The 24,128-nt window shown below is 41.3% G+C and overlaps 3 protein-coding genes across 4 annotated transcripts in view; 1 reads left to right on the forward strand and 2 right to left on the reverse strand.

Moving 5' to 3' along the window:
* sec24a (SEC24 homolog A, COPII coat complex component) overlaps positions 1–515 on the reverse strand; it is a 33,676-nt gene extending 33,161 nt beyond the window's left edge. Inside the window, exon 1 of the mRNA XM_016295986.1 lies at positions 247–515. Coding sequence (XP_016151472.1) covers positions 247–301 — 55 coding nt within the window. The 5' untranslated portion in view covers positions 302–515. The remainder of the gene's footprint in view (positions 1–246) is intronic.
* Positions 1–10,026, forward strand: part of sar1b (secretion associated, Ras related GTPase 1B) — an 11,438-nt gene extending 1,412 nt beyond the window's left edge. Inside the window, exons 1-7 of one of the 2 annotated variants that reach the window (XM_016295994.1) lie at positions 1,375–1,419; positions 5,084–5,159; positions 6,080–6,199; positions 6,773–6,838; positions 6,915–7,018; positions 7,708–7,839; positions 9,260–10,026. In XM_016295994.1, coding sequence (XP_016151480.1) covers positions 1,390–1,419; positions 5,084–5,159; positions 6,080–6,199; positions 6,773–6,838; positions 6,915–7,018; positions 7,708–7,839; positions 9,260–9,376 — 645 coding nt within the window. In that variant the 5' untranslated portion in view covers positions 1,375–1,389 and the 3' untranslated portion in view covers positions 9,377–10,026. Of the gene's footprint in view, positions 1–1,374; positions 1,420–5,083; positions 5,160–6,079; positions 6,200–6,772; positions 6,839–6,914; positions 7,019–7,707; positions 7,840–9,259 lie in introns of those variants that run through there. The other variant, XM_016295995.1, reaches the window with a different exon arrangement.
* Positions 10,027–11,631: 1,605 nt separating this feature from the next.
* LOC107603244 (solute carrier family 22 member 5-like) lies at positions 11,632–22,981 on the reverse strand. The gene is made up of 10 exons (XM_016295991.1): positions 22,595–22,981; positions 21,230–21,333; positions 20,894–21,048; positions 20,355–20,526; positions 19,901–20,027; positions 18,993–19,090; positions 18,654–18,868; positions 14,105–14,287; positions 12,162–12,297; positions 11,632–12,076 (listed from the first exon to the last, which is right to left on the reverse strand). Exons 1-10 carry the CDS (start codon positions 22,979–22,981, stop codon positions 12,067–12,069), a joined length of 1,587 nt encoding a protein of 528 aa, XP_016151477.1. The 3' UTR covers positions 11,632–12,066.
* Positions 22,982–24,128: the final 1,147 nt, after the last annotated feature.

Raw genomic sequence — 24,128 nt, forward strand, 5'->3', positions numbered from 1 at the left:
CAGAGCCGAGCCGAGCCGAGCCGAGCCGAGCCAGGACAGCCGCGTCACTCCGCCACTGACTGACTCGGGTTAGCCCGTTAGACGAGTCCTTTAGAGCTTCGCGTTACTCGAAGACCTCAGGATCCGGCCTTCATCGAGCGACGCGACGCGCTAGAACTCTGGCCGGTCGCGTCGCGTCGCTGAAGCGATCAAACTCCGGAGAAACTCTCCGCCTGAGCGCGGCGCGTTTAGACGCGAGCTACTCACCGTTCGCGTACGAGCCTCCGGCGCCGTTCTGTGACGCGAAGCCGCCGCTGGACATCGTGAAGCCGGATCGGTCAGCGAGCGTCTCACAGGCCCGCGGCTGCGCTCATTCTGTCTCGCGCTGCCGAGCGTCGCGGGGATAAACAGCGCCTTCCTCTCAGCGGAAGTCGAGCGGAGCACGGACAGCGCGCATGCGCACTTGGTACACGTGGCATTTCCTGTGGAGCGCCGCTTTCCGCCGTACTGGAAACACGAGTCACTGCAGAGCTGCTTCCGCTTTCCGAGCGATCACCGGAGCCAGCGCTCAGGCCTTCAGGTGTGTCATCTCGTTAATTACATGATGTTTCGATTAATTAATCGCAAAATAAATTTGACTGTGAAAATACCCACAAAAGGTTATTTACACAGCTATGTTTGTGTTGAATGAGAAAGTATCAAGTAGACGTTACAAATTGTAGCTTTAGAAATATTTTATTTGATTCAACATAAAATGTATTACACATAAACATTTGGGCTACAACAGCCTGACATAAACTATGGAACATAAAAGAAGATAATTTGAGAAACATCTCAGTATTTTCTGTTCACACGATGAACGTCACTGCTAACCAACACAGCTTTGTTACCAACAGTCGTTTTTTAATTTTTTTTGGTTGAACTATCCCTTTAATGTTTTATTATTATTATTATTATTTTATTAAATGCTACTCTAAATAAGAAACTACCTCTGCCAGCAGGTGGCGGTAAATGTCTTTGAGTCATTCATTCATTTGATTCAAACGACTGATTCATTCAGGAATGAAGTAAACGACTCTCTTTATGAACGGATCTTTGAATCATTGGTTCACACGATTCGTTCTAAACGCGGATTCATCAGAAACTAAACACAGTGTTGCTCAGAGACCTGTGGCTTTAAATGTTATTATGTGCTCTGCTAAATTGAGCAAAAACACATAATATCGTGTTTAAAATATAACACAATATCAACTTCTTAATTACTGAAATGTTTAATAAAATCACATTTGCACTCTAACAGCACTGGTGTGATTCGCTCATCATATCATGATGTAGACTAAATATGAGACACAAACACATACAGAGGCATTTTCGCACCATTATCTAGAGTTTCAGGGCATAACTGCATTGATGGACTGTGGCCCTGCAGCATTGCCAGCAGTGAGTGCGTTAACTGCTTTTAATATTTTAATCGCATTATTTTTATTTAATCAAGTTAACGCGTTAAACCGACAGCCCTACCCACAACACATTCAGATGTGCTTCAGCTGCAGAGATTTCGTTATTACAAGAGTACATGTACAAAGTTAAACGCATTTAAACCATTTACGCTGAGGTCAGGACCTGAGAATTATATAGAGATGTAAAAACTACGAAAGCTGTCCTGTTTGCTTTATACAGTCTTGTATAATAATAATTGGTGTTTAGCACTGTATAATCCCTTTTGTGCTGAAGTTCTCTAAATTGTCATATTAATAAAATAAATTTTAATAATATTTCTTTGCAAAGCTTGAGAGAACATGCATGTGTGTGTGAGTGTGTGTGTGAGCGTGTGTGTGTGCACGTGAGTGAGTGTGTGAGTGTGTGTGTGCGAGTGTGAGCGTGTGTGAGCGTGTGTGCGTGTGTGTGCGTGTGTGTGTGTGTGTGTGTGTGTGAGCGTGTGAGCGTGTGAGCGTGTGTGCGTGAGCGTGTGTGCGTGTGTGCGTGTGTGTGAGTGTGTGTGTGCGAGTGTGAGCGTGTGTGCGTGTGTGTGTGTGTGAGAGAGTGTGTGTGTGCGAGCGTGTGTGAGTGAGCGTGTGAGTGTGAGCGTGTGTGTGCGAGTGTGTGTGTGCGTGTGCGTGTGTGTGCGTGTGTGTGCGTGAGTGTGCGTGTGAGTGTGTGTGTGTGTGTGTGTGTGTGTGTGTGCGTGTGAGTGAGTGTGTGCGTGTGTGCGAGTGTGTACGTGAGTGTGTGGGTCGTGTGGGGTAGGGTTAGGGTAGGGTAGGGTTAGTGGGTCTGTGCCGCGGTGTTGTTGGTCGCGTCGCTAGCTGTTAGCATCAGCAGTGACACGTACTTGCGGCACAGGCTGCGGATGATCAGAAATAAACCTCAGAACAGAGGAAACACGAGGACAGTCTGTTTGGAGACGTGTGTCAGATTCTTAGGAACGTGATGCTTGTACTCGTGCTGCTTTCACATGGTTTTGAAAACTGTTATTTTCATGGTTTTAACAAATTAATAAATCATACAGAATGAAGTTTTCTGAACATCTAAAAAAGTTTCCTGTGAGGAGTAGGTTAGTGCGTGTGAGCTTGCGTGTGAGCTTGCGCGTGTGCGTGAGCTTGCGTGTGAGTGAGCTTGTGTGAGTGAGCTTGTGTGAGTGAGCTTGTGTGAGTGAGCTTGTGTGAGTGAGTGTGCGCGTGAGTGAGTGTGCGTGTGAGCTTGCGTGTGTGTGCGTGTGCGTGCGTGAGCTTGCGTGTGAGCGTGTGCGCGTTTGTGCGTGCGTGCGTGAGTGAGTGTGAGTGAGCTTGCGTTGCGTGTGAGTGTGCGTGTGAGTGTGCGTGTGAGCTTGCGTGTGAGCGTGCGTGTGAGCGTGCGTGTGAGCGTGCGTGTGAGCTTGCGTGTGAGCTTGCGTGTGAGCTTGCGTGTGAGTGTGAGTGAGCTTGCGTGTGCGTGTGAGTGAGCTTGCGTGTTGCGCGTGAGCTTGCGTGTGCGTGAGTGAGTGTGCGCGTGAGCTTGCGTGTGCGTGAGTGAGTGTGAGTGAGCTTGCGTGTGCGTGAGCTTGCGTGTAAGTGTGTGTGTGAGCCTGCGTGAGTGAGTGTGTGTGTGTGTGAGCTTGTGTGTGAGTGAGTGTGCGCGTGAGCTTGCGTGTGAGTGCGAGTGAGCTTGCGTTTGAGTGTGCGCGTGAGCTTGCGTGTGAGTGTGTGCGTGAGCTTGCGTGTGTGTGCGTGAGTGAGTGTGAGTGAGCTTGTGTGTGCGTGAGCTTGCGTGTGCGTGAGCTTGCGTGTGCGTGAGCTTGCATGTGCGTGAGCTTGCGCGTGCGTGTGAGTGAGCTTGTGCGTGCGTGTGTGCGTGTGAGTGAGCTTGTGCGTGTGTGTGTGTGAGTGTGTGAGTGAGTGTGTGTGCGTGAGCTTGCGTGTGAGTGAGTGTGCGAGCTTGTGTGAGTGTGCGTGCGTGTGTGTGCGAGAGAGAGAGTGTGTGTGCGTGAGCTTGCGTGCGTGTGTGTGAGTGTGAGATCATGCTGACGTGTAGCTTGCGCGTGTCCTTCACCTTTAGCGCTGCTGCTCTTTACTCCAGCGGCTGCTGACAGACGAATTGCGCAACACTAGCACTCCATTCATTCATTCATTCGCATCTATAATGATGATGATCAGAAATGCTCTCAACATGAACACTGACTCACCTGAGACCCGCCTGTCGACTCTTCAGAGGCTGCAAATGATCTGGCTCAAAACATAATTTTGAATGAACTTTATACAGCTGCTGCTATCAAACGCTCAAATCCTGATAACAGCTGAAGGTTTTATCACAGAATTACTGTATGCTATTGCGTTACAAAACAGGTTGTAAGATAAGTTATAGATGTTCATTATGACAAGGTTTTCTTTAAAATAAAAAAATTACATTATAATTAGTTCATGTACAGACTGTTACATTCAGCCAAATCACTTGGATGGCTTAATCAGATCAGAAAAACCCCTTAATCGATCTGATTGATTGGAATCCGATTGGAGTGAAGACCTGAGATAAACTGATCATGTAAACACTTGAATGTGACTGCTGTGTTTACAGATTCATGGTTAATATGTTTACTTATGTTCTTCTGAACATGCGCATGTGTTTAACCCTGTTTTATGAGCTGGCCAGTAGAGAGACTGAATATTTACAACATATTTCCTAAAGAAAGCTCTTCTGGAGTACTGAAGATCTGCACATGTGATTCATTTTGTTCAGAATGCATGTAATACACGTGGGAATAATTATGTGAGATTGCAGTGTTTGTTTAAACAGAACTCTGAAATCAGATTCATTTGGCTTGGCAAAAATTAGTGCATGTAATAGTTTCTGCAGGCCTTAATTCTCCATCCACAAATTAAGGCCATAAAAAGATCTTAAATTAAAGCATAAAGTCTTAAATGTATAAATTCTTGGCATTAAATGTTGCATGCAATGCAAAAAATATATTCCTCAGTATGTTTGTTTTCAACACAAATATCTAAACCTCCTGAAATCAAGGTGCATTTACTTGAGATGCAAATGTAAGCGTGAGTCTTGAAAAACTGAACAACATTATTAGTTAATTCTTAAAACAAGAAAAATATCTGTCAAGGGGGAATGAGATTATTTTTCAGGTTTATTTTAGTTGCTTTTTCTCAGATTGACAGATATTTCTTGTTTTAAGCATAAACTCACTGAATTTTTATTATTTTCACAGAAAACAAGACTTGTGTCCTTTTGCTTCTGAAGTAAATGCATCTTGATTTTAAGAAACTTTAGACATTGAACTACAAAAGACAAAAATGTTTTTATTTAATTATGGATGAAGATCGATTTGCAGTTGTTTTCAAACTCTGAAATGTTACTAATACGACTCATTTACATCTAGAGAACGTATTGCTGTATTCTCCGTGATTGTATTTAATGATTCAGATATTTCTTTGCATATATACTCAACACTCTGCAGAACATCACATGTATGTGCGTAACAACATTGTGTGACACACGAGCGTATGAACTGCTAAAGTTTCAGCACTTTCAGTTGATTTGCTAAATACCTATTTAATACATATTCCAAACACCTGAAGTGTGTCCCGTGAAACCTCTTAATACTTCCGTTTCTTTTCAGATATTCCACGGCCTGGATATGTCCTTCATATTTGATTGGATTTATAGTGGTTTCAGTAGCGTTCTGCAGTTCCTGGGTAAGTTCACTGTAAACCTCAAACATCCTCTCCAACTTCATGTTCCGATCAAAAACTGTTAATTTCCAGATCACAACCCAGTTTACTTTGGTAACGGGAAATATTTCTGAGTGAAACTGGCTAATCAACGACAGAAACGTAGTGTGTGACTGGGTTTTATTCTTCAGGAGATGTTTGGATGAAGTGGAGGTCAGAGTTGGCATTATCTGACTGAGTTACATCAGGAGAAGAACAAGCCATTTCTGAGTAAAAACAGGGTGTTACTTCTTGATTTAAGGCTTTCTTTGGAATAACATCGGCACAGATAAAAGAGCAGGTGTAAGTGGAGATGAAGCAGATGTTGGTGTAGTTTCTGTACTGACTCATGCAGTGCATCATGGGCTGATCTTACCCTGCGTCTCTGTTCAGTCTCGTTTTTCCTGTTCGTCCAGCCCACACTGATACTGAGCTCTGAAACACTGTCAGAACATTGTACAGTCGCTTATCAGGAATATTCTGAATTCAGTCCATTCCAGTAATTCATTCATGTTGATGAGTCTGACCAATCATATCTCTCGTTTGCACTGTGGGCGTCGGCCTTCACTCGTACCATGAGCACACTGGAGTCATCTAGGAGTCTTCAGTCTGATCTCGTGTATAGTGAAGAGTTGAGCTGAAGCAGTGCTTGAAGTGGGGTATAGGATGATTAATGCACTGCTACTGTGTAATAGTTCATGATACCTATTATAATTATCTGCCACACAACAGTTTGAGTAAGTTAGACCATGATTGCATCACACCGGTGGGAATGAAGTGATTGAGCAGCAGCAAGCTGATGTTGGTAGCTTAGGCTTGTTCGGTTGTGTTTTTGTAGAGGGTTATTCTATGAAACCTGCTGTTGGACAGACTGCATTTAATCAGGTCAAATCACTCTGTTTCAGGGCTGTACAAGAAGTCTGGTAAATTAGTATTCCTCGGTCTGGACAATGCTGGTAAAACAACGCTGCTGCATATGCTCAAAGACGACAGACTGGGTCAGCATGTGCCAACCTTACACCCCAGTAAGTGTGCACTCACCACACCGCCTCGAGAGAGCTTCACTTTCACCAGTGCGTCTGTAGACTGTACGTGACGAACGACCGTGAAAATCATATGCTCTCAGTGGATACGCATGAGCAACAGACTTTAAATTCTTGTTCATGAAGACCATACTACTGCAGTTGGCTATTTTCTCATATTCGTGTAATATTCTATGGAATAAAAAGGCAGTGTAACTCTCACAGTTCTGACTAAACTTTTCATAATTCCAAGTTAAAATTTCTCAATTGAGTTATTGCTCAATTGCGTGTTTTGTTCAAGAAATGTTTTGGTAAATTTCTTTTTGTTTTCGTTAGCATTGAGTGGTCTTTGTGAGCACAACCTTCCAGATTACTGATGCATTGTTTGTTACAGTGTTTACTTCCTTTTTAGTCATGTTTTTAACAGTTCCTTTGTTGGTGAAAAAATACTATGATGAGATTACAGAATTCAGAAGTTGTCATCTGAAGTATGAAACTGTTCATTTATTATTGTTGAAGTAAAAATGACTTCAGTCGGGCAGGAATAATCTCTCGTTGGTCTGTTTCTCCTCTTAGCCTCCGAGGAGCTGACGATTGCTGGCATGACCTTCACCACGTTCGATCTGGGTGGCCACGCTCAGGGTGAGTAGACGGATCCACACCTCGCCGTCTGTCTGCATCAGATCACGTGTGTGCTCAGTGTTGTGTTTCTGCGCAGCTCGACGAGTGTGGAAGAACTACCTCCCAGCCATCAACGGCATCGTCTTCCTGGTGGACTGCGCCGATCTCACCAGACTGGCCGAGTCCAAAACAGAGCTTGACGTGAGCTTTATACTGTCTCCAGCCAGTGGACATGAGTCAACTAACCATGCTTTTGATAATCAGTTAGTCGAGGCGTGTCCAAACCTGTTCCTGGAGGGCCACTGTCCTGCAGTGTCTAGTTAAACACACCTGAACCTGCTACTCAAGGGCTCCAGACTCACTAGAAACTTCCAGGCAAGTGTGCAGGAGCTGAGCTCTGCAGGACTCCAGGAGCAGGATTGGATTAGTCTGTCAATTACTTCCATTGACTGGATGGAAAAAATGTTTTCATTTTTAATTAAAAATATATATATATTTTTTTTTTTACATTTGAATACATTTTTTACAAAGTTGTTATTCCATATCTTGCCTGATGTTGAGCTTCAAACAATGTGCAATTTGAGCAATAAAAACAAGTCTCTGTCTGAGTAGAGTTAGGGTTAGAGAATGGGAAAAGTTTATTGTAATTTTTTTTTAAATGAAGTGAACATTTTTAAAAAGGGATTCACATTTAAATAATAACAAAATGTAAAATAAGTAGTTAAAAAGTAAACTGAAAAAAAGTATACTTTGGGCTTAATGAAGACCCTCTGTCAGAGCGAGCCTTTATACAAAATGGATATTTTATTTGAAGTGTCTCGATTCCTCAAGTCTCCTGTCTCATGCTATAGTGTGTGTGTGTGTGTGTGTGTGTTGGCTGTGAATAACAGGCACTAATGACAGATGAAACCATTGGAAATGTGCCCATATTGATCCTCGGCAACAAGATCGACAAACCTGAAGCCATCAGTGAGGAGAAACTGCGCGAGATCTTTGGCCTGTACGGTCAGACGACGGGAAAGGTAAGACAGCACTCAGGGACGCTTCATGAGAACATGATTGAGATGAGAGCCTGAAAGGAACAGTCAAAACAAATTGTAGCTTGTGTCCTGATTTCTTTGTGTGTAGATGTCTGTGAAAACATGCCTCTTTCAGATCCTCTGTTGTTTCTCTGAGGCCTCTGCTGGCTGAGAACTGCTCAAAACTCACTTTCAGACAGCACCGAGTGTTTGAAATAACTTCTGTTTGAGATCTGATGTGGATTACGATCACCATACAAGCCAGAAATATTCATAAGCGATGCAAAAGACTACGCTAGCCATTACCATAGTAAATATGGTAAATACGACCACTTGAAGAAATCAGACAAATATAGGCAATCGCAGTCATTTATTTATTTAGTAACATATTTTATGTCAGTATGTCTCGTCTCTTTATACTTGACTGTCTGATGTTCGTATTTAGCTCCACGTATGCCATAAAATATATAGGATAATCATAGGTTTTGTTCGGGAGCTCCATCTGCCAGCGTTACTCGGGTTGTATTTTTGATGGGAAAAAAATGATAGAAATGATCATTCTTTCTAAATGTGATGTATACTGTGACTATAATCAGAAACTGATGCGACTGAAGTATGCGCCCTCTTTCTTTTGTGTAATAATGGTAAATACCACTTTATATCCGTTACTAATTTTCAATCCTGACAAATTAATTCATTATCAATGTATCAGTTATTATTGTAAAACTGGTAAAACATTGATGCTTTTGGATAGAAATCTTGTAAGTGAACATCAAAGCATGCAAACAAACGGCCGCTCGTATGTTGGTTTTGTGATCTCGCCCAGCTCCAGTGATTTATTTCTGATTAGTTTTCTGATCACTTCTCTTTGTTGGTGAAATGATGGGGTTGCGTGACGACGTTCCAGAGAGGCAGGTTTTAGTGAAGCGCTGCAGAGCTTCTGGAAGGACGCAGCGTGATCTTGTGCTCTGTGCTATTAGCTCTGACCCAGTACAAAAGACCCTAATCTGTACCAGGTTTGGCAGCTGTTGGGGAGAAAAGCCCCACCGCTTTAGTCAATAGCAGCCACTACAGAGCCCTCCCTCTACACGTTTCTGAGCTTTTACTGACGTCCAATGACCAATAACTCTTGTGTTGAATGTCATGACATTTAATGAATGCTAAGAGACTCTTTGGTTTGATGCGTTAAATGGAAACACCGTTTAAGATATCAAGGATCGCAGTTTTTATCATCCGTCTTGACATTATTCTGTTCCAGTTTTAAGTGATTTGGGTGAAATATAAGAGGAGCATTTGTGCCTGTTGGTGGCGCTATGACTGTGACAGTCACAATCCTGCTTGATGCATTCACCTCACATTTACCATCTGTGGACGTCTCAGAATTGTGTTTAAGCGCCTTTAATGGTTTTGTTTGTGTCTTCAGGGCAACGTTCCTCTCAAAGAGCTGAACACGAGACCCCTGGAGGTGTTCATGTGCAGCGTGCTGAAGAGACAGGGCTACGGCGAGGGCTTCCGCTGGCTCTCACAGTACATCGATTAGAGGAAGAGGAAGAGGAAGCACCACGCTCATCCCGCCTTCACAACCACGACTCCACTCACACAGACTGTTATCCTTCAGTTCATCGACTGGTTCTCACATTGTTTCTTACCAAAACCACAAACCTGCAGTGATTCTGCAAATGTGGTCAATTCCAAACAATGAATCTTCGCATTGGCTTCGGTTTTATTTACTCTGAAATTTGATGTTTTTTTGTCCGTTGATCTCTTTCTGTTCATCAGGGAATGATTCTGCGTGTGTACTCACAGAAATGTTCACAGCTTCCGAGTCATTTGCGTCACATACTTCAAACAGGAAGTGCTTTGACTTCTCTCCAGTGTTTCGTTTCCTGTCGTCAGGCTGTAAGATGAAGTCGAGACTCTGTTAATGCGCTGATGTGGCCGTGTTGAATTGAATATCTGTTTTTGTTCTCCCAAAAAATTAAAACAATTGTACTGCCACATTCAAAAATTAATTCCCAAAGCTACTGTAAACTGAAATAGACCAATAGTTGTTTTTCTTTTTTAATATGGTTTGGAATTGAAGACGGGCATGGCAATGAACCCTAACCCACAAGTGTCTGATAGTTTGGGCGAGAGCAGAGCATGCCTTCCACACAAACACACATTATTATATTTAACTACTAATGACTAGTAACATGATGATGAAAAGTGGACACACAGAAGATCGTGATGTTTGAAGCTGTTCGATAACTTGCCTTGAACAGAAGGGTGCAAGTGAGTGAAATAAGGACAGCTGTTAATCGATGACATGGACAAAATGTAATTTATATAAATGCCATATATGGATTTTTTTAAAGCTGTCCTTGAATAGCTCTTAATTTGATTAACATGAATGAAAGAAAAACATGCATGCCTTGTTCCATGATTATTATTAATTTTTATTAGTGTTTTTTTTTTTTAATAAACACAAATAGCAGTGTAAAACATCTAAAACGGGGTGAGATGGTCTATTTCTATGGAGTCGCAGTGGAATGGCACATAAGTGCGTTTTATTTTCTGTACTGTCCTTCCATGTATCATTGTCATTCCATGAGCTACGAGAGATGCCGTTGTTTCCATCAGAAATTGTAATAAATGTTTGCAATGAAAGCAAGCCATGTTGAGCTCACTTTTTTTTTTTGCTGAATTAAGTATTTAATATGTCTCATATACATGCAGAGAGAAGTGTGGTGTAGGTAGTCCTGCAGTAAAGCCAATGCAATCCAAACATCGGCGACAGATAAACCACCTCAGCCAGGGTTTGCAATGAACACCTGCCAAATGTGGCACGAATAACACCGGCAGCTCACAACCCACTGAAATCTCTGTGAAATCTGAGTGCCACTGAGGATGTGCTCATGCATGTGAATACTTTCACTTTTTTGCTTTTCCTTCTGGCTTTTCTTAATGTATGAAGTTAATAATTATGCAAACTGTATAATGTTGATGTTTCCAGGCAGATTTTGATTGATCAGGTGCACCGCTCCGGAGCTCATTCCTGAGTCCCTTTCACTCTCAGCTCTGCGTCATGCAGGACCTTTGGGTCTGTCAGTCCCCTGGTTCTGATCCGTCTCGCCATCCGGTGCTCATTACTTACAGCATCTCTAAAGAAGGTTTTGTGTGGTTGCCACCTTCAGCAGAGGAAACTAACACACGCTCTCCATTTCTTTATGCCACATCCCAATGGAAAATGTATATATAGCAATGCTCCTCAGGCTCTGCCGTGTTTCTCCGTCAAACAGGTCGAGGCAAGATCATAATCATTTGACTGTAAATTTGATCCAGAGGTAGTTGCATGAAAAATCAGTAATGTCTAGAAGTTGTTTTGTAGTTTAACCACAAGGTGGCAGTACATTGTTCAAGTGTAGAGGTGCTACTTAGTATTCTCTAAGAAGCCATAATAGTCCTGTAAAATGTTGCATGTGTTGAATAAAGAGTTAAGAGGATTTACTTGTGCAGTTACTGAGTACTAAAGGACACAACAGAAGTCTGCTTTAATGCAGAGGTATTGTTGTGTATGTAGTATTAAAGTACGATGCCTTTTTTCTCAGTTTGAGTAGCCTTATCTCGTCAGCTTGTCCTTTGGGTTTCTTTATGTCTATATAGACCCCAACAGCTGTGATTGGTCTTCTTTCTAACCATATCACCCATCTTAAAAGATGTCTGCAGTAGCTTTGCTTCCACTGGGGATGAATGTAATAGAGTACTAAAGAACAAATCATAATCAAGGAACGAAACTATCTGCTTTATAGCCGTTTTTATTTGTGCACTTTGCACAAGCACTTTAAATATACAACAACCTGGATGCCAACTACCATTTCTGATTTTAGTGTGATTCTCACAACAACCATTCATATCTTTTAAATATGTTAAGTATAATGGTAAAAAAAAAGAAGAAATTCATGTGCTAATACCAATTACAGATTAACATAAAAAACAAATATACTTTCAAAAAAAGAACCTCAATGTAAAAAAATGACCTGTAGACATATTATTCACATTTTATCAAGAGTTACCTAGAAAATTGTAAAGCCATTGACGAGGTGCCAGTCTTCTGAATGTCTTAATGTCTGGAGGAAAAATTTTATTCATTTTTTCCTGCTGTGTAGCCATCAAATTTTACTTCTTTCACATTTTTTCGTCATTCACAATGATTGTTCCTTTCACTTCCTCCAAGGTGCATTTATCTCTTCAAATAAAACTAATAAAAAACAAGAGGTAAAGTCTAGATAAAGATGTATGGTTTGTTAAAACACACACACACACACATAATTCAAGTGCCTTACCGTTTGCATTTCTGCATTTGTTCCAGAGTCTCGGGCAGCACTTTTCCAAACGTCTCCGGCAGAAACATATTTGTTACTGAGGAAGCAATGGTCAGGCTTCCCATCAGGATGTAGGGCAGATATTTGTTGAAAGTACCTTTACGAATAGAGAGAAGAACACAAGGTCGTTTCTCCAGTCCACTGTGATGCAGATGATTCGACACACAGGACAGGATTTACCCAGGAATATGATGTAAGGTGCGGTGATGCTGCCGATGCGAGCGGCTGAGGAGCACATGCCGATGCCCAGGTTTCTCAGCACGGTGGGATAGAGCTCCGCTGTGTAGATGTAGACCACGGTGAAGGACATGGTGAAGCCAAACTTACCGGCCATCTCTAATGCCAGTGCCAGAGTATGCAGACCTGTGAAAGAGCCTCTTCATTATAATGACCACAGCATTTAATAAAACAGCCTTACCTGATGATCAGCCGTGGATTTTATTCCTTCTTTTCTTTCTTTTAAATCTAATTCCTAGTCAAATTAGAATGATATTTTAGCTTTATCGGCAATAATGATGATTTATTAACAAAGTTTGAGAGGAGCATGTTCAGATAATCAACCAGTTCAGCACAGGTGGAGCTCCTCACTCCTAACTATTCTCACCCCAGCTCGGGGATATGGGGTTAGGGTTAGTGCTGATGGGTTAGTGCTGATGAATTAGTGCTGATGGGTTAGTGCTGATGAATTAGTGCTGATGGATTAGTGCTGATGGGTTAGTGCTGATGTGTTAGGGTTAGTGCTGATGGGTTAGTGCTGATTAATTAATGATGACCTCTGGCTGAACAATCCCTTTCATGTTGAGCAAATTCTCATTACTTACAGTGATGTTCATCTCAAAGGAAGGTTTTGTGTGGTTGCCCACTTCAGCAGAGGAAAATACACACTGCATCCCAGTGGAATATGTATATTTAGCACTGTTCCTCAGGCTCCACTGTGGGTTTCTTTGTGGTGTGTCTAAACAGACCCCTTATCCCGGGATTATTCAAAGATATGATAGCTTTGCATCCACTGGGAATGAATGTAATAGAGTGCAGCTCGGCCAATCGTAATCAAGGTACACAACTATTTGCTTTAAACAGCTTTTATAGGTGCACAACTACCATTTCTGATTTTGATGCGATTCTCACACATCAACCATTCATATCTTTTAAAGGGATAGTTCACCTTCAGTTGCTGGTCCCTATTGACTTGCATAGTGTGTTTTTCCTCCATTCTATGAAAGTCAGTGGTTACCAGCAACTGAAGGTGAACTATCCCTTTAAAAGACATGTGAAGTATAATGGTAAATAAACAAAGATATGCATGTGCCAATGCCAATTACAGAAAGACAAATTCACTGTTAATATAATACTTTCAAAAAAGAATCTGTGATTAAAAATAACATTTTATTCACATTCTAATAATAGTTGCCTATAAAAGCGATAAGTGATTGCCCGTCCAGATGTAGGATCTTCTGGATGTCTTCATGTCCGCAGGAGAAGTTTTATTCATTTATTTGCTGCTGTGTAGCTGTGCTCAAATGTTTTCTTCTGTCATCATGACTGTTCCTTTCCCTTCCTCCGAGGCGTGTTTATCTCTTCTGATAAAACTAGAGGTAGTATTTATTGAAAAGTCAATAGATAAAGGTTTTTCTGTATATATGATTTGTTAGAAACAACAACGACACACAATGCAAGAGACATACCTTTTGCATTTCTGCATTTGTTCCAGAGTCTCGGGCAGCACTTTTCCAAACGTCAAACATATTAACATATTTGTTACTGAGGAAGCAATGGTCAGGCTTCCCATCAGGATGTAGGGCAGATATTTGTTGAAAGCGAATAGAGAAATAGAGAGAAGAACACAAGGTCGTTTCTCCAGTCCACTGTGATGCAGATGATTCGACACACAGGACAGGATTTACCCAGGAATATGATGTAAGGTGCGGTGATGCTGCCGATGCGAGCGGCTGAGGAGCACATGCCGATGCCCAGGTTTCTCAGCACGGTGGGATAGAGCTCCGCTGTGTAGATGTAGACCACGGTGAAGGACATGGTGAAGCCAAACTTACCGGCCATCTCTAATGCCAGTGCCAGAGTATGCAGACCTGTGAAAGAGCCTCTTCATTATAATGACCACAGCATTTAATAAAACAGCCTTACCTGATGATCAGCCGTGGATTTTATTCCTTCTTTTCTTTCTTTTAAATCTAATTCCTAGTCAAATTAGAATGATATTTTAGCTTTATCGGCAATAATGATGATTTATTAACAAAGTTTGAGAGGAGCATGTTCAGATAATCAACCAGTTCAGCACAGGTGGAGCTCCTCACTCCTAACTATTCTCACCCCAGCTCGGGGATATGGGGTTAGGGTTAGTGCTGATGGGTTAGTGCTGATGAATTAGTGCTGATGGGTTAGTGCTGATGAATTAGTGCTGATGGATTAGTGCTGATGGGTTAGTGCTGATGTGTTAGGGTTAGTGCTGATGGGTTAGTGCTGATTAATTAGTGCTGATGGGTTAGGGTTAGTGCTGATGAATTGGTGCTGATGGGTTAGGGTTAGTGCTGATGTGTTAGGGTTAGTGCTGATGGGTTAGTGCTGATGAAATAGTGCTGATGGGTTAGGGTTAGTGCTGATGGGTTAGTGCTGATGGATTAGTGCTGATGGGTTAATGCTGATGGGTTAGTGCTGATGGGTATCCGGCGGGCTTATGGGGCCCTCGCAAATCCCGCAGAAAGTCGTTTCCATCTTCAGGAAAATTCCACTTTACAAGGTCAACGAAGTGAAGGAGAAGAATCTGATGTAATTGCCCGTCAAGCTTGTCAGTATTTGCATAGGTTAGAGTCAACTGCCCAGTTCATGGAACTGGCATTATCCTGTAAGACAGTAGTCGGCAAAACTGGCCCGCCAGCAATAATATCTGGCCCGTCCCCACAGTCAGATTATTTTGATAGCGGCTGGTTCTGAAATAGATCTGTCATGACAGCAACAGTTACTCACAATCACTTCGTCTTTAGTGATTTTGCCTTCAAAATAAAAGTACGAGAAAGTTTTTGCAGTAATGTTTTATTTTGAGATGAATTGAGAGCTTTTAATTTGAAAAGTTCTGAAAGACATTCAAAAAGTCTATTTATATTCTTTGTAAACAGCAACAACTTCGTTGCAGATAAGACACACCGGCTTTGCATTCACAAAACTAGCTAGGATGAACGCATGGTTGTCTTTACATTCTTCTTTGTTTGCCCTATTTTTGCTGTCAACATTCCTCTTTAGACTCTTTGATAGTGCCATTTTCTCTCACCAGCTATCTTAAATGTTAACATCACTCTGCACACGACGTAATAGCGCACCTCCAGCACACAAACAATTTTTAAAAATGCAGTTTATTACGTGAGGATGCCAACGAATAATTCTGAGTGTAAAAGTAGGCTACGTCAAATAATTATTACAATAAGTTAGGCTTTAAAATGATACACATTTATTATTCACAATATGGAAAGCAGGAAAATAAACATAGTTCGTTAGCAGCATGACTCAAACATGCCATTAATGGGCTTATTTAAGTTATTTTGAGTTATTTTTATCCATTCCGCATCTCCCACGTATGTGTGTTTTAGCAAGGCGCTCTGTGTTGCAAGTTGGTGAATGAAGATACTTGCCAGGTTACGTGTCACTACTCTGCTTTATTAATTTATCCAGTGTAAAAACCGGACACTGTGACACAAATGTGACTTTGTCAATGACTGTCCTCCTACAGGATTGAACACAGAGTAACAGCTCACTACCAGCTAAAAATAAAAAATTTTTGGCCCGATGCCAAACTTACTCGCCAACCCCTGGTGTTAGGGTTAGAGTTAGGGTTAGGGTCTGGTGTAAGACTTCAGGATTTTGGAGAAGGGGAGGAGATCCCACAGCGATTGTGTCGCAATGTGAGTGAACTCTCGATAGGGAACGGACAGTGCTCCTAAGATCACATAATTCGGTGGAGAATTAATAGAAATGATGTTCCGTTTAAAGAACTTGAGAATAAATCTGTTCTCAGATACCAATGATAACAAGAACTCAGCATCCACTCGCTCCTCTCTCAGAATACTCTTCCTCTGTGTTTGTTTACGACACATTGCCTCCACTCTCGCCCTTTTGTGCAACAACACGTGATCTGAGCTCAACTGTAATTAGATGTGTTTCATCACAGAGCGATGGGGGAAAATCCTCACTTTTTCACGCCACGAATAAATTTAAATCTAGATTAAAGACACATCTCTTTGGCCAAGCATTCAAATAATGCATCTCATAATCTTTTACTGCAGTTATATCTAATCAAATGCACATTATTATTCTTTAGTTTGGGTTAAACAAATCAATTTTGCTTGGTTGGAACAGCAGCTACGCTAATTATGTCTCTATGTGTTTCTCTGTTTCTGCTGGGATTAACATCCCGTGGTAACTAGGATTTACACAAGCTTCAGTCTGGATCCAGAACACCTGAGAAGAGATGATGCAACTCCTCAGAGGACCTCAGATGATGCCAACCCTGAAACAACACACAGAACTACCACATTCTGCTATAAGTTTGATTGCATCATATAATAATTGCTGTTAATATTATTCATCGTCTTTTTTATTACGTCTTTAATTGATTTTTCCGTACTGCTGGTTCGTCTGGTCAGAGGAGAACTGGCCCCCCGACTGAGCCTGGTTTCTCCCAAGTTTTTTTCTCCATTCTGTCACCGATGGAGTTTTGGTTCCTTGCCGCTGTCGCCTCTGGCTTGCTTAGTTGGGGACACTTCATTTCCAGCGTTATCGTTGACATGATTGCAAAGATATTATTTAAACTGAGCTGGATGTTGACATCACTGAATTCAATGATGAACTGTCTTTAACTGAAAAATGTTTGTTTACTATTGTCCTTCTGCATTATTGACACTATTTTCCTAATTAATGCTGTTCAGTTGCTTTGACACAATCTGTATTGTTAAAAGCGCTAAATAAATAAAGGTGACTTGACTTGACTTGACGAATGATTGCGCCTGGTGTGAATAGCCCCATAGGGATCTATTTTTTCAATTCAAAAGCGTCATCGCTCCAAACATTCGTGCCCAATTTTCATGTTAAGTGTGAAAAGGTCTTAAATCAGCAAAAACTCATATATGTGAAAGTGCCCTGGAAACATCCAGTCCAGCTCTCTTAAAGGGGTCATATAATGCGATTTCAAGTTTTCCTTTCTCTTTGGAGTGTTACAAGCTGATTGTGCATAGATAAGATCCCTGAAGTTGCAAAGACTAAAGTCTCAAAACCAAATAGATATTCTTTATCAAAGTTAAGACTCTGCCACGCCCCCCTAAAACGCCTCGTTCTAACAAGCCCCCACATATCTACCTCACTATGTGGAAATATTAGCATAATGCCCCCCAAATGTGCACGCAGAGAAAGAAGGCGTGGTTTCAGTAACTGCAGTTAGTGTTGAAGCAGCATGTCAGGGAGACGCTGTGTGTTTCTAGACGAATGCAAAAGCACTTTATTTGGCCTTCCAGAAGTAGATGCATTTAGGAATCTTTAAGATGACTTACAACAGAACAGCAATGCATTTTATGGACGACCGTTTCGTGAACCTAGGAGAGGAGGTAATTCTGACTTTGCTATGACAATCTGGTGCTTCTGAATCAGCTACTGTTTTGTTATTAGTTTAAGTATTTGCTATTGACTGTTCAAATGCGTTTTGCACATCGTGTGTGTGTGTGTGCGTGTGTGAGAGAGAGGGAAGCGTTTGAGAGAGGCGGGGCATAGAGGACCTACAATAATGTACAGTATTTGAAAAATAATGTGTTTTTTGAACATTAAAGCATGTCAACATATTCTGTTACACCAAATACACAAAATAATGATTTTTAAAAAAGCATCATATGACCTCTTTAATAAATGTGCAAGTAACAGGCCTAACCTCTTTTCCTTGAAATGGTCCAAATCCAGTTTTACTGGCATAGAATGAAAGCTAACCCTCGACCCGTCATAAACTCACTGGCATTCATAGGATTGGGTTGATAAACCGATTGCTGATGCTTTGTCTGAACGCTAACTCACAGTCCTCTGTGTGCTTTTTAGGGTTTTAAAGTAAATTGACAAGTTCGCACTTACACATAATCAGATTGAACAAATAAGGCAAGTTGGCGAGTTGTCCGAGGGGAGGCCTCCGAGCTGGGAATACAGTCGAACCCAGAGAAGTCCTCCATAACCCCAGGCTGGGGTGAAGTTGGCTGCATATATATACTATCGTGCTAATTAAGTTGATCATCTGAATTTCTTTAAACTCTGTCCCTTTCTGAAAGTATTGTGAAAGATGATGTTGCATGAACAAGAGTGTTTTACTCTTCAAATCTAAATGTAAGGTTCATTTTTAAATCTGAATCGCCAGTAGGATTTTGTTATCCATGCCAAAGGCATTTTGACAGTATTGCGTGTGTGAGCTCTTACTTTCAGGAATCAGCTGCAGCAGGAGCAGAAACCCTCCTCCGATGACAAGGAAAGCGGACAGGACGGGTCTCCGAGGACAGCTCTTCAGGAGAAGCGTGGACACCATGTAGGCAGGCACCTCAGTGACCGCGGATAGGAAGCAGTTGAGGAAGGGATCGCCGCTGAGCTTAGTGGTATTCAAGGACAAGCCGAAATATCCAATGTTGATGGCCATCCTATCGGAGGAACAAAGAGACTTTCACTGATTTACGGAAAGTGGTATCATCTGAAGAGCATGGTAGAAATATATCGCACTGAAGCATGCAGGCCCATGCGTGTTAGACTGCGTGAATCTCTCACCAGAGTAGTAAACACAGGAACGTGGTTTTGCGGATATCTCTGGTCCGTAGAACATCGAGCACGCTGTACTTACTGTTCTGGGACGCTGCCTCTTTAACCTAGCAATGACCACACAAACACAGATTCACTCTCCATAACACCTCCCAGCTAACTATGGGAACGCTCCCAGAACGTTTCTTCAAGGTTAGGACAAAAGAGTCTTAAAATAACGTTCTTATAACATTATCAATATCTGATGTATGTTCTCATAATGTTAAAATATTTTTTTAAAATTGTGTTTTACGTGTTGAAAGAACATTCAAATGTAAGATTCACATGCCGCACAACCAAGAAAAAACTTGCTTTGAACATGTAAAAAACATTGAGAAATAATGTTTTCATAACAGTATGATGGTTATGTTCTATTCCGGTTTGGTTCTAGTGCTCTTTGTTCCTGCGTTTATTTTCTGTCTTCCTTATAGTTGAACTAATTTCTTGTTTGTTTCCAGAGTTACCCATTTGTTGCCTGGGTTACACGTGAGTTAATTGATTAGTGCACACCTGTTCCCTGTTCATTTCATTATCTTTCCTCATTTTTCTTTCTGTTCTTTATTTGAAGTGTTGTTGCCTTGCTTGGTCTCCTGAGTGTTTATCTGGTTTTGAAAAGATTTTGATATCCATTCACACAAACAGTTTCAAAAATGGGTGTTTTAAACATTGAGAGAACATTCCTGTCATGTTAACATTTTCAAAATGATGGAATGAAATATTCCTCTTATGTTTTCATAACCAAAAAAAAAAAACATCCTTAATAAATTGAAAAAAATTGGATGTTTAGAGCGTTTGAAAAACATTCAGAAATAAAGTTTCCATAACTTAATGGGAATATTATTGAAAGTTTTATTTTAGCGGGGTTAGTCTCCTCAGACCTCGTACTCGCTGAAGATCACCGCTGGAGCAGAGACCTTGTTCTTCTTCGCTGCTTCTCTCATGATGGCCTCAGCTTCCAGCAAGCGTCCCTGAGAGAGAAGCCATCGCGGAGACTCCGGGATGAGCCTGTGCATTTGTTTAGAAGAAAACAAGGGAAATGGAGACGATCTATTGTAGGGAAGGACTGAAGGGTCAAGTGGCCAATGATGAGAACTGCTCCGATTCTAAAGATGCGCTCACACTAGGCTTTCAGCATGAGACACTGCAATGCAATAAAAACTAAAATTCAACATAACAAATGATCCAAAATGTGATAGCGTAGTCTACCTTTCTGCAGTGCTGCAGATTTAAAACTTCAGTTCTTTACATTCAGAACTTTGTGAAGTCTTCACATGAGCTTGTGAAAGTGTAGTGTGAGCGTCTCTGAAGGCCTTCTGGTTTTCTTGGACTCACCACCACAGTGGGATGTAGACCACCGTCAGGCCCGACAGAACCCTCAGTAGAGACCTCCAGTCACGGACGGCGAAGGCAATCAACGGCAGCACCATGTAACCAATGCAGTAATGCAGACTCGCTCCCAGCGTCGTGAAGAAAACACGTAAGGACTTACTCAGCACTTCACTGCCTGAGACAACGTAATCACATTTATACGTCTAGAATATCCCATGCACACTCTTAAAAACAAAGCTTCTTCATTGGCATTGATAGTTCAAGAAGAACCCCGAACGAGCATGAAATCGTTCCAATGCACAAAAGGTTCTTTATAATGGAAATACATTTTTAGATTATTAAAATGTTCCTCACACTAAGAAAAAACTGTTCACTGAAAGGTTCTTCCAAATGGTTCTTCTGTGGCATTGTTGTGAAAACTCCCTAATACAAACCTTTGTTTTTAAGAGTGCAGGCTCATGCGTTTCCAGCATATCTCAGGCAGTGAAATAGTTCTCAGATTATATTCACTTCAGTGACATCTCACTTTATAATATGCTTACCGAGCACAAACGCTGTGATGTACAGGGATATTTGGACTGTGCCAACAAAAAAATACAGAACACAAAAGAGCAGCCACGAGTTGGAGAAGGACTGCGCGAGGATCGCTAGTGCTTCAGCCACCAGAGACATGAAGAAAACCTTCCTCCTGCCGAACCTGATGAGACACGAGAGACACCAGACGTCACTGCACATGAATTACACTGAGTGCATGTGTCTCTAACAGCGGCTGTGAGTTTTGAGAAGGGAACAGACCACTTACAGTAAACAAAAATTGTTGTTATCAAAAGATTTTGTGAATGTTTGCACTGATTATGACGTGAGGACAAAAGCAGTACCTGTCAGAAAGTTGGCCAGAAACAAGAGAGCCCAGCAAGTAGCCCATGTATAGTGTTGAGCTTGCGAACGGGACTCTCCACTCGCTGTCACACACCAAATCCCACTGCGCCAGAACACAACAACACGACAGTTTATTACACACTGTTATTATTATTATTATTATTACTGAGATCACTGAGAAGAATGCAGCAGCCACACTTGAGTTTTCATGCACTTGGAAAGGAATCATGGCAGAGTTTATTTGCATCTGTTTGGTTTAATTTAAACTCAAATTCCTTATCAGCATAAATCTGTTAATTGTGAAAACAAATTTAACCAATTAAAAAAAAATTCATTTATGGCTAGCTGTGGAACAAGATTCAGTTAACATGTAACAAATGAAACAAATTGGATTTGTTGATAAATCTATAGCAGATTAAAACAGATTCAGTTTATTCATTAGTGCTACTCAAATCTCATTCTTGTTTTATTAATGCACGACTGACAAATATGCATCTCATTAAGTTGATTGGTTTGTTAAAGCGGTGCAATCCAAGTGGATGGAAATTTTCCTTGTAATTACAGTTTTAACTGCTTACACACAGAATCTTTACTCGTCACACAGTTTCTGAAAGCTGACACTCAAACACTCAGCAGAAGCACACACCAAATCTACAAAACCATACACTGATTCTCAGCCTTTGAAGCCTAAAATTGACGTTTTCAATTTCATAAAACACTTTTTGCAAAACACAACACACAGTTCTCTGTGTAACACACACAAATATAACAGGAAGTGTCTTGATTTCCTTTTTCAGACTCCACCAATCAGAAAGCCTCACTAATTCATCACTAACTCCTCACGTGTGCTTCACTGAACAGGCTTTAGATCAGGCCTATAAACACACATCTACACAACGACACATGCTTCCTGTATTGCTTTTCTGTCATACAGTGTACAACCACAAATGTTTACAGTAAAAAAAGTTTCAATCCTGTTTTTGTGTTAACCGTGAATTTCTCAACATCTCTCTGCCAATTACTTTCGATCTTGTACAGAAATGTTCACAGGAGCTCATGAAAGAAGAGCTTATGGTTTTGATTAACTGTGTGTATATGATCTATATTCAAAAATATAATATTATGGCAAAGGTGTTTGCAATGCAAGACAAATGTTTGCTTTTGAGACGTGTTTGTGATATTTTGAATGCAGTGCTTCATTTTGCAAGAGATGTGAGGTATTTTGCATTTTGTGTGCAGTTCTTGGATTTGTGTGTAAAGTTTAAAAAAGAGGCAAAGTTTTGAAAATGTGTGTAAGCAGTTGAAAAAACGGTATAACAAATCTTTTTTCATGTATTTTTTTAGTTTTGCGTGCACGCACTGACCTCAGAGACGATGGTGGAGTGGTATATTTCTGTGCTGTAGCTCCATCCGTCCACACACGTCTCCAGTGTAATGTCTGTCAGATTTACCTCCAGCGGAGAGTAACCCAGCGCAGACAGCTTTCTGACCGTCTCCAGGCTGTACCTCCAACACTGACTTGGCTGCAGTTTTCCATTGACCATCTCATTGGGAATACTGGCTTTCAGCCATTCTTCACTTAGATTTCCATCCGCTATCCGACAGTGATGTGACGGTGAAGCCCCAACAAAAACTGTGTAGAGGCTGTGAAGCCCCGTGGAAATGTAGACGGCATTCAAGAGAAAGAAAAGGATGACAAAAAACGGTCCCTTTTGCCCCAGAAAGGCGGTGTCCTCGTCATAATTTCCCATTCTGCCAGTGCTCGAGATTACAGACCAATCAGCTGACTGTAAAAATGCATTTTTGTCCAAAGCCTCTGAATTACCACATGTTGCAGAGGCCAGCTTGGTGTTTAGGTCTTTGGTCTTTGGAAACTCCTGGAGATATTTGGAGAAGAACACTGCTATGTAGTGACCTGGGCACATGAAGGAAGGCTGTGAGTCATGTCACAGAGTTTGACTGGTCTTCAAACATTATGTGCATGGCAACTAATACAAGGCACAGTTTTCCACTAAAAGGAGCCAAAAGAATTACGAATGCTTGCAATCTGATTAGCTCTAATGGGACTGAAACTCCACAGCAGGACCTGCCTTCAGAAAATACTTGATTCTAACTGCTATCAAGAGCCTGAGGTTTGACTATCATTTTTGAAAATGCCTGCTATTTTTTCTGATTCATCAAATCCTATCACAAGAGCAATCCAGATACTTTGAGAAGAAACACCTAGCAAGTGCAAACAAGCTGCAATGTTTTTGATGACAGAACCTGCAGTGAGTGTATGATCAATGACAGATGTGAAGTGCTGGGAAAAGAGAATACATGTTCTTTTGCTAAATGCAACGAGTTTATGCCATCAGGAGGTTAAACGCAAATGCCTGCAGAAAACAAACAAAAAAAGATTTTGGGTTTATTGGATGTTTCAATGGGATATAATCTAGTTTATGCATTCATTGGGTATTGGACGACAAGTGATGATGATATTTGTAATGGTGCTCTGCTGTCTGTGGGTTTGATTAATTTATGGATGTCTATGATCACAATACACATCTGTGAAGACATCACTGAATTACCATATTTAATGCAATGATCAAGTCTTCAAGCAATGATCAAAGACCTCAAACATGTCACGCAAAAACGAGAGCATTTGTGTCTCTCAAGCTGTCTGCATGGCATGTGAGATGTCAGTATAACAGCATCTCTGTATTTCTGGCAAGCTCTCAATCTGAGTAATCAGAGAACGGGCTGAGCGTTGGACTCACTGGCACACTCTTGAATCTTGATGAATCTTTAATATTGTTATCGGTCTAGTGACTCACATAGAGACTCTGATTCTATCAGTTGGTTTGTGACCCAAATGACCAAAAAACAAATCTTAAGACATTGAGGAGCACAGCCGGT

This window comes from Sinocyclocheilus grahami, unplaced genomic scaffold (assembly GCF_001515645.1).
Source record: "Sinocyclocheilus grahami isolate Dianchi unplaced genomic scaffold, SAMN03320097.WGS_v1.1 scaffold343.1, whole genome shotgun sequence".
NCBI lineage: Eukaryota > Metazoa > Chordata > Actinopteri > Cypriniformes > Cyprinidae > Sinocyclocheilus > Sinocyclocheilus grahami.

What these genes read in the sequence shown, in the direction of transcription:
- LOC107603244 (XM_016295991.1), bottom strand. Translation starts at nt 22,981, where the DNA reads ATGGGAAATTATGACGAGGACACCGCCTTTCTGGGGCAAAAGGGACCG. An exon ending in GCTGCAGCTGATTCCTGAAA is followed by an intron (nt 14,288 to 18,653) that starts GTAAGAGCTCAC and finishes GCTCTTTCACAG; the next exon opens with GTCTGCATACTCTGGCACTG. An exon ending in ACCTTACATCATATTCCTGG is followed by an intron (nt 12,298 to 14,104) that starts GTAAATCCTGTC and finishes CTATTCGTAAAG; the next exon opens with GTACTTTCAACAAATATCTG.